This window comes from Diabrotica undecimpunctata, chromosome 7 (assembly GCF_040954645.1).
Source record: "Diabrotica undecimpunctata isolate CICGRU chromosome 7, icDiaUnde3, whole genome shotgun sequence".
NCBI lineage: Eukaryota > Metazoa > Arthropoda > Insecta > Coleoptera > Chrysomelidae > Diabrotica > Diabrotica undecimpunctata.
In genome coordinates, this window is record NC_092809.1 from 158,916,998 (window position 1) to 158,930,023 (window position 13,026).

Below are 13,026 nucleotides of genomic sequence, written 5' to 3' on the forward strand. Positions count from 1 at the left end.
TTATGCCAATGACTTGATTCGTGATGATAAAATTTAAAAAGTTAATACTAATCTATCATTTCAAACAGAAACATATTTATACATGCTTTCAAAGAGTACTATAAGGTAATAAATTTTTATCAGTTGACATTTGTTTTAAACAACAGAGAGACTACGCTTTGTCTTTCATTAAAACAGTTGAACTTTTTAGTAAAAATCGTACTTTAGAGTGTACCCAAAAATAGAAAATAGAAAAAAAAAGAAAATATCAATATTAAAAAAACTAAAAGCAAGCCTCATTTTAAATTAGATCTTTTTGCAATTTAAATTTGTTAAACTGTTAAGTTACTAGACCTCCCTTCCATTCTAACATTAAGCACGCCTTTGTACCGTTCTTAACGAACATCCTAAATTTCCACAATGGCTAACAGCGAGAGAAACGCTTGTCATACATTAGTAACGGTGCAATTCTTTGGAATGACAAGGATGAGGGTAAAGAACAAAGTTTTACTTGGTAGTTCAAAGGCTAGAGCCCTTCTACGTGCCCTTAAGGGATACTTAAAACTGTATAAAGCGTCTATACTCATTAAACGACAGGGTCGGTGAAAGATCAGGTGATGTAAGTTAACCTTTCACGCTGAAGAATAATGGAAAAAATTCTAATTACGTCAAAGGATTAAGGTGTGATACCCCCTTGAATTAAGTTAAAATACACATCGTACATTTAGAATATGTACTATTGAATGTGAATCTAATTGATAAAGCTTTTTGTTTCAAACTAGATGCCTATGATTTTGGAATTAATTTCACAAGGTATTTAATTAACAGTTAAATATTATATAATATTTGTGTCAATTTTAAAACATTCACAAATTAAAAAATGTATATCTTTTAATTTTAAAAAAGTCTGTCCTGTTGTTTTGTATTCGTACACATGCCTGAGTTTCATCCATTGTGGCTTTAATGAGTCTAATCAGCTTATGTGGTATTGCTAATTCTGCCAATATATAGTATAGTCTGTCCCTTTTGACTGAATCGTATGCCTGTTTGAAGTCTACAAACACGTTGTGAACATCAATGTCGTGTTCCCACGATTTGCTCAAGACCTGCTTGACTGTAAATATTTGATCCATTGTCGATCTTCCCCGTCTGAAGCCCGTCTGATATTCTCCAATAATATTTTCTGCTAGTAGTTGGAGTCGCTGGTTTATAATATACGTGAGGACTTTATACGCTGTACATAGTAGAGAAATTCCACGGTAGTTTTTGCACTGGAGTTTGTCTCCTTTTTTATAGATTGGGCATACTATACTTTTCTTCCATTCGTCGGGTATTTTCTCTTCTTGCCATATTTCTTTGTTTAACCTGGCACTGGAGTATGCGGTTAGGCAAATGCAAACTGGACGAGAAAACCTACTGACCAATAAAACGGTTCAACTGGCTGCCTACGCCGATGATATTAATATTATGAGTAGAACATCAACAGGAGAACAGGAAGCATACGCAGAGTTAAAAACACAAACGAAAAGGCTAGGTCTGGAAATTAACACATAAAAAACAAAAATAATGGTACAGACGAGAAGAAATATAATCCCACAAAACATTATGCATGAAGATGACATTGAAACGGTTGGAAAGTTTACATACCTGGGAGTAGAAATATATGCCGATGGAGCAGAGGATGGAGAAATACGAAAAAGGATAACGCAGGCAAACAAAGCTTTATTTGCCCTCTCCCATATATTTCGGTCTAAAAGTGTCCACCGAAATACAAAGATGAGAATCTATAAAACTTTAATTCGGCCAATAGCATGTTATGGCAGCGAAGCATGGGTCCTGAAAGAAACATCCAAAAACAAACTCGACACATTCGAAAGAAAAGTACTGAGGAGAATACTAGGACCTGTGAGGGAAAACGGAATCTTCAGAATTCGATATAACAACGAGCTCTATCAACTGTATAAGGAAACACCCCTGTCAGACTTCATTAGAATACAAAGATTGCAATGGGCCGGACATGTGATACGAATGGGAGAGGATAGGCTACCAAAACGAGCACTGAACGCCAGAATGCAGGGAAAGAGACCAGTTGGAAAGCCAAGAAAGCGCTGGGAAGACACAGTAAGCAGCGACGCACAAGCACTTTTAGGAGTCCGTGTATGGAGAAGAGCAGCCACAGACAGACAAGGGTGGAGGCAAAAAATAAAGGAGGCCAACGCTCATTTTGGGCTGTTGTGCCGTAGAAGAAGAAGATATCTTTTAATTTTACTTCTCAAGCCATTTTTTTTAATTAAACAAACTATCTTATTTTATTGTATTAGCAACCAACAGACTTCGTCTGAAGTTATTTCTAACGACAATTTGAATATACCTAGAGACAGCCCAAATTGAAAATTAAGATCTATGTACCAGATCTAATGATGAACCAGAGAGAAAAACTGTATTTCTAAAGTTTTTGACGAATACTTTAACGTTCAAACTAAACATCAAAATTAAATTAATAAAATCTAATCTAACAAATAATAGATAAAAAGGATGTTAGAAACAGCAGAGATGAAAACACAGCAAAATTGATAGTAAAACACTATAGAACAGAGCTATAACTACAGATATACATCAAGGACTGAGTAAGAAATAGAACAGTAGAATGGAACGATCATATATGCTGAATGACAACAAATAGAGTAGTAAAGATGGCGAGAGACGATCTTGCCCAATAGGAGGACGATCAGTAGGAAAACCACGAAAACGATGGAACGACAACTTACTGGAGGCACATAGAAAAACAGACAAACTCATGTCTACATAAAAAGAAGAAGCAGAAGAAGAATAAAAAAAATATAATTGAAATCGACTTATTTGACTTTAATAGGTTTGTCATAGAAACCATTTGAAAACAACCAACTCAAACTCCTAACGAGTCTACTTATCAATAAAGTTCGGATTATAGGCAAAATGCCTTTCTTGCCTATTTTGCCTATTATAATTGTTTTTTGCACTTTTTGCCTGTTTTCGTAAATTCCGCCTATTTGTGCCTTTTTTAAAATTTCATGGTACTACCCATGAAATTATTCTATTACTAAAGCATTATATAATAAAATTTTGGGTCAATAATAAAATATCAATGGTTTGTTTATATAACAGATTTCTAGAAAAATGTACCTGATGGAGACTTGAGGGTTAACTATTTGGAAATCCCTAAGCTTTATCTAAGTTTAGTCACAAATTGCTATATCCTGGTTTAGTTTTGTTGCGTATACCGAAAAGCAAAGAACACGTTTTAAAACGTTTTAGACATTTGTGTGAAAAGATGACATCTAAATTAAGGCTATGGATCGCACCTTATTCGGAACTTTCTCCAGAAGGAGATGGAGCATTTTGTAAACCATGCGGCAAATCGGTAAGTTTTATTTTTTCTCTTTTTTTCTCGTCCCACAACATAACTAAATTCTAAAGCGGTTTTAGAATTCTAATTATTTTTTTTAAATTCTCAGATTTCAAGTAGAAAAAAGTACTTAATTGACCAGCATTGTGGAACCCCACTTCATAAACGTAATTTGGAAAAATTAAATTCCTCTAAGTTAGCCCAAATATCTCTGCGGGATAGTTTAAGCAGTTCAAAAAAAAGGAGGAAGACGCATTTAAATTTGATTTATGCCAGATGATGATTGCATCCAACATTCCTCTATATAAAGTTAATAACCCTAGTTTTAAATGCTTTTTCGAAAAATATCTTAATAAATCCTTACCGGACGAGAGTACATTGAGAAAACATACAATGGAAAAATGTTATGAGGAATGTATTCCAAAAATTAAGCGGGAGTTAGAGGGCAATTTTTTGTATATTATCGTAGATGAAACGACAGATGTATGCGGCAGGTATATAGCTAATTTAATGATTGGAATTTTGAACGAAAACTTTGCGAGAAAACCTTATTTAGTTGCCGTTAAAGAATTGGAAAAACAAACAATTTAACAATAAGTCGATTTACACAAGATAGTTTAACAAACCTCTTTTTACCCAAGGCTATACCAGTGAATAAAATAGTTTTAATGCTTTCAGATGCTGCGGCATATATGTTAAAAGCTGCTGTTAATTTAAAGATTTTTTATCCTAATTTAAATCATTGCACTTGTGTAGCCCACGCGGTAAATAGAATTGCTGAAGAAATAAGAAATCTGTTTCCGTTGGTAAATAATTTTATATATTTTATGAAAAAAGTTTTTTGTAAAGGCTCCGTTGAGGGTGCAAATATATAAAGAAAGACTTTTCGGTGTCCCTTTGCGACCGAAACCAGTAATTACAAGGTAGGGAACCTGGCTCGAAGCAGTTTTTTTTTTAATTTGAACACTGCAATGAAATAGAATTAGTTATGTCAGAATTTGATGATGATATTTCCGAAGCCATTCGAGAAGCAAAAAAAATATTAAAAAATCCCAAATTGAAACAGGAACTCGCTTTTATCAATGACAATTATAAATTAATAGTTACCACAATTACCATATTAGAAAAACAAGAGATAAATTTATGCGAGTCAGTAAAATTAATAGATAATTTAAAGACGAAAATTAAATCGGCACCTGGAAGAAACGGTCAATTAATTTTGAAAAAAAATAAAATATGTTTTCGACAAGAATGAAGGTTTTTCGTTTTTATCTAATGTTGCTAAAGTTTTGAATGGGACATTTTCCGAGGAATTTCAAATTATGCCAGATTTATTATCCGCTCTGAAATATGCTCCAATTACATCTGTCGATGTCGAACGTTCGTTTTCAATGTACAAATTTATTTTAAGTGATCGAAGACATAGTTTTAAGACCGAAAATATTGAAAAACATTTAGTTGTTTCTATTAATGATAAAATTTTAAGTGGTTACAATGTTTAATTATTAATTTACAGTTATTTAGTTACTAATTTATTTATACTAATGTTATGATTATGATGTGTAAATATACCTGCCTTAAGTTAATATTATGTTAATTCACTTTGTACAATAAATAATAAGTTATATTCCTTTATTGCCCATATTTTGCCTAAATGTTAATACTCCTGCCTTTTTAAATAAAAATCTTTGCCTATATAGGCGTCTTTTTCTTCAATTTTTGTTGCCTATAAATTCGAGCTTTACTTACCAAAATTTATGAAACTGCAGAATTTCCTACAGATTGGTTAGTCCTTCCTCCCTCTCCCCAAAAAAGCAAATGCCACGAGATGCTCTGATTACAGAATTATAAGCTTAGTGAGCCATGCACTCGAAATCCTTCTTTCTGTTATTCACTCTCGTATATATAGAAAACTTTCATACAAGTATTGATACAAACAACTCGAGACGTAAATTGCGTAGTCTACGCATGCTTTATAGACTGTGAAAAAGCATTTGTCAAGGTTTAACATCAAAAATTATTTCAGATACTGAAAGAATCTAGTATTGATGACAAAGATTTACGCCTAATTAAAAATTTATACTTACAGCAAAGGGCAACTGTACGAGTAGACAACGAAACCTCACAAGAATTCACGATAAAACAGGGAGTACGTCAGGGCTGCATTTTATCACTTGTTGTTTAATACTTACTCGGAAATGCTGTTCAGGGAAGCTATTGATGGTTTAAGAGAAGGCATAAAAATCAATGATGAAATCATAAACAATTTAAGATATGCCGACAATACGGTTGTGATTACTGATAATGCGGAGGATCTGCAAACATTACTAGACCGTGAAGTAGAAGCCTGTGACATATACGGCATCAAATTAAACTGTAAGAAGACCAAAATTCTTGTAGGAAGTAAAAACGACGTATTACAGCTCCAATTCACAGCTAATAATGAACTCTTGAAAATAATCGACAAAATTACATACCTTGGATGCAGCCTAAATAAGGAATGGGACCACTCACAGGAAATGATATGGCGTATAAAAAAGGCGAGAGCTGTCTTCAATCGCCTCAGGAAATTTTAAGTAATATGCACCTGAACATTGATATAATAACACGAGTCTTGAGATTCTATGTATTTTCTACCCTTTTATATGGAGTCGAAGCCTGGACCTTCACGAAGGTAATATCCAAACGATTAGAAGCCTTCGAAACAACACCATGATCCAACGTATGAATAAAGATCTGGAAAATATGCGTATCGTGAAAATCAGATGACATACTTAGCGCATCTGATGCGCAATGAGAAGTATCAACTAATTCAATTAATTTTACAAGGCAAGATAGAAGAAAATGGATCTTAAGGGTGCAGAAGGACATCGTGGTTGAAGAACATCAGACAGTGGGTAGGAATGACTACCATACATCTATTTAGAGCAGCTGTCAACAAAGTTGTATGGACCAACGTAATTGCCAACATCTACAGAGGATCGGCACCAAAAGAAGAAGAAGGTTTGTCATAAACCATACGCGACCCATCTTGTAAATTTAAAATTCTCGGCTAGCTTTAAAACGCTCACTATCTAACACATTGGTTTCCCTATTTGTGGGTGAACCTGCATAGAAACACAACTACTATTAGCTCCTCTCCACAACAAATCACGATATTGGTAGAACACGCTTTTGCGGAAAATTTCCGTTCATCAGTTAGATCATTATAATTGGTACAACGTCCTAAATAGGACGAGTGATCAAGTTCGTTCGATTACTTCCCAAAAATTTCTGTCACTCGTTTTGTGCAAGTGAAAACACGTTGAAAGTAACGCCATTTTGCATAAATATTTTTAGTTTCTATTTTAAATCATTTTATTGTCTTTGTCGTTTAAAAAAGAATTATATTCGAACCCTAGTAACAGATAAGGACATACAATTGGTAGTAATAATATAGAATATCTATAATCTCTGAAAAACCTAAGCAGTACCGCCACGTGTTTGGATAATTATTTATTTGCATATTAGATGGACATATACAATATAAAGCGGTTTTATTTATAAGTTTTCTTTCAAAAAAACAAAGAAGTGATTGTCAACCTTTTTTACCAACACTATTTTATTATTTTAACGTTATTTTAATGCGTCCCATACACCAAAATCAAGCGGATTAAATTCTGGGCTACGTGGTGGCTATAATGTATAATGGATGAATATATTCTTTTGGATACATATCCAAATCTTATGGTATAATATGCAACTACATCTTATTTATCGCAGAGGTTAAATAATGTATTAAACTCTGATGTATCTCGTTCATTGGTTACTTATATACCCATGGAATAACCTATCGATGACATTAGTTATTTATATGATTACGTTACAGCTTACGAGTAACTATAATTACATCTCGAACAAATGGACTATTATGATTTACTAACGAACTAATATTATGCTGAACTAAATTGCCTGTGTGTTTACTATATTTATAACAATATTGGTTATTAGGCCAACGATGATGTTTTTTTTTAAAAATGCTGAGTCTTTAAGGTTAGATTTGTAGCAAAAGTATTATGAAACAAGACACATGTGTTATTTAATACCTGTACTCTAGTTTCTATTTGTCCTAATTGTTAGAATATCCAACATAAAAAGTGGATGTTGTTCTATATGAAGTGACATTGTGGACAGTGCAATGAGTGATGTCATAGATAGGTCATAAACTACTGTCAGTCAAGTTTTGTATTGTTCTGTATGTAAGAAGGAATAAAGTATAATTATTGTTGATGGCCTGACGTTTATTGGTGCATATTTCCTAAAGTACATATTTCCTTGTCTCTTGATGTCTTCAAACTAGAAGGAGGACTTCACCTAACTTAAATTATAACACTAATAAAAATGAATTAACAACTTACGTAATGAATAATAAGTATTCCTTTCGGATTTTTTATGAATTAGATAATTATATCAATATTTCACCACATTGCCAAGGAATATGACTACCACGACCAATCCAAAGTTCAGAAAAGTTGTATGTAAGTATCTTCTAACTGCCTTCTCTCTAGAATGAGGTGGTGTAGCATCTTGCATAAACCACATATTTTGGATTTTCAGCATTTTACAATAGAGAAAAAGTAATACAACGCCATTATAGAAACTTAAGAAGCGATAGAAAAGGGAAATTGTAAACATGATGACGGCCAACGTCTGAATACGGACACGGCACCTAAAGAAGAAGATCCAATAAGATATATAGCACCCATATTAAACTAAGAATTATTATGCAGCTGACTTATAAAATGCGATTATCTCGAAAACGGTTGAATTTTCAGGTTACTAAGAAGTAAACCTTTTCTTTGTAAAAATAATGTATATTTAATATTTAACACAAATGGAGCTAGCTTAAAGAGCAAAAAAGTTAAGCGCAAATTTATGCCACATATGTGGTATATGTGGCGCCCTCTATCAGTTACATTAAAGTATGTATAAAATTATAATTTATCCTACTCAAATGCATCCAATTGTAAATTTTTGTCCACAAATATTTACAAACGTAAAAGTTATAGCAAAAAATAAAATTTTAAATTTCTACGTCAACACCCTGTTTCTTTCTTAATATCAACATTTTATTAAAGCAAGTTGGCTTAAATCGTAAAGTTCAGAATCTACGGTTCTATTTGTACAATTACTTAAGGACCACCCTGTATAAATAAATGACATATCTAATAATGGTATTGTAAAAACAATAAAAAATTAATATTTGTGTTAAAGGCAGACAGTATTCTTAATTCCGTTAGCGATATTTTATAGGGATGGTCCTATTAGTATTTTCACAGAAAAAGAGCTCATTTGATGAGGAAGAAAAAAGGAACTGAAAACATAAAAACGCCAACTAAACAAATATTTCAAATAACAAACTGAAAACAAAAATGCTTTAGTTAATGTTAAAATGCTTAACGTAGTTACAAAACACTGTTGAGACGGTGTTGTGGTTATACTCGGTTTGCAAATCGCAGTCCAAATTGTCTAGTAAATTTAGTAATTATAGTTTCTGCCACGTTGGTTAAATTTTGACACGCCAAGTGACTGGAAACTACTATACAACCAAGCAGACGTGCTCATAGCCAATATTTAAACAAAAAATGTTCACATGACGTTTATTACCAAATAAAGATTGCATCAATTAAATTAAATTAACAATTAAAACAAAAGTTTATAGACTAGTATTTACAAATGGAAAGTTGTTAATGAAAATTAATAAAGATATACTTCCGTTATTTATGATTATTCTACTGTTTTCAATCAAAGAAGTTTACAACAGTAAGTTAATTGGACTGTTAGTATGATAACTAACAGTTAATGTTAGTATTAATAGTAAGAAATATGAATTTTTGTGTTGTATGTTTCCTTTAATGATCCTGTTAGAATAGTCCTAAGCTGAGCGAACGGACTCTACCAAGAATTCTCTTGTTATGCTCCAAATGGTTCTACCAAAATTTAAATAACAGTCATATTTAGTGCTATGTTCATAAACAAAATATCAGAAATCTTATTCATTAAAATAAAACGTTAAAATATAAATTTCATTAAAATCCAAAATCTAAGTTTTAATAACTATATTATTGTAAACATATTGTGCAAAATCAAAAGAAGAACCGTTATATAATTATTCTTCTACTATCCTCTATGGCGAATCTGTGTCTTAGGTTGTTTATTAATTTAAAAAACTGTTAAATAAATTCATTATTTCAAACTTTGACATCCAGTTAGTAAAACAATATTGAAAGTTGTAGTTTGCAACTGCAACCTATTTAGGTCTTGAAAAATTATATTATGTGAGAATAAAGGTAAAAAAAAATACGAGAAGTAGTTCCTTATAAATAGGTTACACTTAAATTATTTATTTTAGAATATCTTATTTTTTGTAATTATTTTGTTTAACTTAGATTATCACAATATAATTTAGTTACTTTTTGTTAAATATCAGTTTTTATTATATTTGAGAAAATTATATTTGCAAAATCTACAATATGCCAACATTTAATTATTTTTTTATTTCTGCATGTATGTATCGATTTTATTATGATTTCAAAATTACCTATTTAAGAATTTATAATATCTTTCTATCATAAAATAAGGTTTTTTTACCTTCATAGTGCTGTACAAAAAAATTAAGCAATTTGGAGATATTTTCTCCAGAGATTTGTTATTATTTTCAAAATGAATAAAACTAAAGAAAAAACGTCACAGTTGTTAACATATTCTTTTATGTATATACATTGAATATCGACGAGTATTCTAAATATTAATTAATAATTAATAATTTTAATATTTACTGTAGCTATTTTCAATCCTAGAAAGTTTTAGAAAAGTCAGATTTTTAGTTTTTAATTTGTTTTTTAATTATACGCCAACAATTTGGATTATATTGTATATAAATTTAAGCTGTTAACAGTGAATTTTACCTTAAGTTAAAGTTAGATGTGAGATTTCAACTAAAAACATACTTTTTATAGATTTTAAACAAAATATTTTAGACAAACATATCAAAATATTAATGTTTTGTTAAACATAATCTAGAGTAAAGACGTTTAAGGCTCTGGGTAATTTTTGCTAGTATTGACATCTCGAGCCGGGATGGCACTCGCAGCTGCAAGCCCAAACACACCCATGCGAGCACATGCACGGATAACCAAGAAGAAAAAATTTAAAATGAAGTTATTAAAAGACTTACCCAGCAAAGGCCCCTCCGAAGGCAACAAGGGTCAGCAGCACGGCTGGCCAAACCATCCGGCTGTGCCCCATTTTGGGGTTTCTACACGTGTCCCCTGTTTTTCGTCATTTCCCGTCACAGAACACCGTTACAGTTGTAGTGTCCCATTCGACACCGAGACAAGGAGTGGTCTCCAGGCCAGACTGGGCTTCCTCTACTGCGCATGATGGTCAGAATTTGCGAAATAATAGCAGCCCCCGGACGAACAATCCTGTCATCTTTAGCTCTATCCTTGTCCGCCCTCAAAACCACCCCCGCGATGAATAGGGAGAAGGATCAGCGACGTAACTCGCGCCGTACAACCGCGTGTTGGTCCTGGATCTGCCCGTGACTTGGAATCAATACTAGTGTTGTCGTTCAGTGACGTAATTTTAGTCAACACCGATACCTGTGCAAAGAGACTGCGAGAGGCAGGTAGAACTCCAACTGGCTAATGAAATGAGTCGTCACTGGTTGGCCCCGAGGTTGGTTATAAACAGGATGTAGGATACTTTGGTTTGTTTTTAGCTTTTAAAAAGAATAATAAAATTTGTATATATATATATATATATATATATATATACATATTTATATACATATGTACGTATGTACTTATCAACAGCAAATTGTATAGTTGATTAAAATAAAAATATATCATTAAAATTTTGAGTTTTAGCCTGTTTTAAAAATAAATTATTAATATTATAAATTATAAAAATGTGGTTTATTTTTAATATGTATAGTAGCGAATATAAATGGATTTGTTATTAGCTATCTATAGTGCACCTATAGTGCGTTGCCGAATTATCTTACGGCAAAACGTTTGTATTTTGGAGCATTTAAAAGCTCGCCAGTATTATTTTGCCTCTCCAGTTCTTTATATTCTTTAGCCACGACATTAGCCTAAAACCGACTCCTCTCCTGCACTCAATCTTTGCCAGGATAATTAGTAAAAGGATTGCGAAATTTTTTCTCTCAGGATATTCCCCAGATATCCAACTTTTCGTACCTTGATTAAATTGAGTTGAGCTAACCATGAACATCTACAAGATTGTTAGTCACGTTTGTGAAAATAGTGTTAAACGTTCTAAAGAAAAACAAATTCCATCGTCTCCTTCTTCTTCTTCATGTGCCTTGTCCGTTCCGAACGTTGGCAACCAACATGGCTATTCTGACTTTGTTTACAGCAGATCTAAATAGTTCAGCAGATGACAATCCGAACCATTGCCGCAAGTTTTGGAGCCACGAGTGTCTTCTCCTCCCTGGACCCCTTCTGCTGTCTATTTTCCCTTGAACGATCAGCTGTAGTACTATATATTTATTATGTCTCATAACGTGACCCAAGTATTCCAACTTTCTTTTCTTTATACTTATTCCTACCTCTCTCTCTTTACATATCCGGCGTAGTACCTCTTCGTTGGTCACATGCTCAGTCCAGGATATACGTAATATACGTCGGTAAGCCCACATTTCGAAGGCCTCTACTTTTTTCATCAATGTTGCGGTCATTGTCCACGTTTCCATTTTATATAACAAAACCGGGAATACATAACATTTCAGAAGTCGAATTTTGAGAGGTAGGGTGAGGCTTTTAAAGGTGAAAATTTGCTTCATGCTAGTGAACGATGCTCTTGCCTTTTCTACTCTTATACGTATTTCCTTCGCTTGATCCCAATTTGAGTTAACTGTTGTTCCCAAGTAGATGTTCGAATCCACGTGTTCAATTCTTTCATTGTCTAATATCAGTTGCTGTGGTGGTTGTTGGGTTTTGCTTACTAACATCCATTTGGTTTTTGTGATATTTAGTCTGAGTCCGTATTGTGCACTTGTTTTTTGTATCTTACTCATTAGGCAACTCAGTTCCTCCATGCTACTTACTAGAATCACAGTGTCATCAGCATACCTTATGTTATTAATTATTTCTCCATTTATCTTTATGCCTTCTGTGCTTTCCTCCAGCGCTGTCTTAAATACTTCTTCTGAGTAGTATAGTATAGTATAGTAGTATAGTATAGTATAGTAATATGTATTAAAGAGAATAGGAGACAAGATACAGCCCTGTCGTACCCCTTTCTTGATCTCAATTTTATTGGTCAATGAAGATCCTACTTTCACTTTAGCTGTTTGACCCCAATAGAGACTCGCTATTGTTCGAATGTCTCTGTAGTCGACTCCGATCTTATGGAGAACTTCAATTATTTTTTCGTGCTTTACGTTATTGAATGCTTTCGCGTAGTCTATGAAGCATAATTATGTACACGTCTTTGTTCATATATCTGCAGCGCTGGATGAGTACCTGTAGACTAAAAAGTGCTTCTCTTGTCACAAGAGAATTCTGAAACTCAAACTGCGAATCTCCAATGTTATCCTCGCATTTTTTGCTTATTCTGTTGTAAATAACCTTGGTGTATGCCTTCGAAATGTAGTT

At 32.9% G+C, this 13,026-nt stretch overlaps 1 protein-coding gene across 3 annotated transcripts in view; it reads right to left on the reverse strand.

Moving 5' to 3' along the window:
- The window catches only part of Rdl (Resistant to dieldrin), a 330,014-nt gene extending 319,288 nt beyond the window's left edge, over positions 1-10,726 (reverse strand). For all 3 annotated transcript variants that reach the window (XM_072538615.1, XM_072538616.1, XM_072538614.1), the window contains exon 1: positions 10,581-10,726. In XM_072538615.1, the coding sequence (XP_072394716.1) occupies positions 10,581-10,651 (71 nt within the window). In that variant the 5' untranslated portion in view covers positions 10,652-10,726. The remainder of the gene's footprint in view (positions 1-10,580) is intronic.
- Between the last annotated feature and the right edge of the window lie 2,300 nt (positions 10,727-13,026).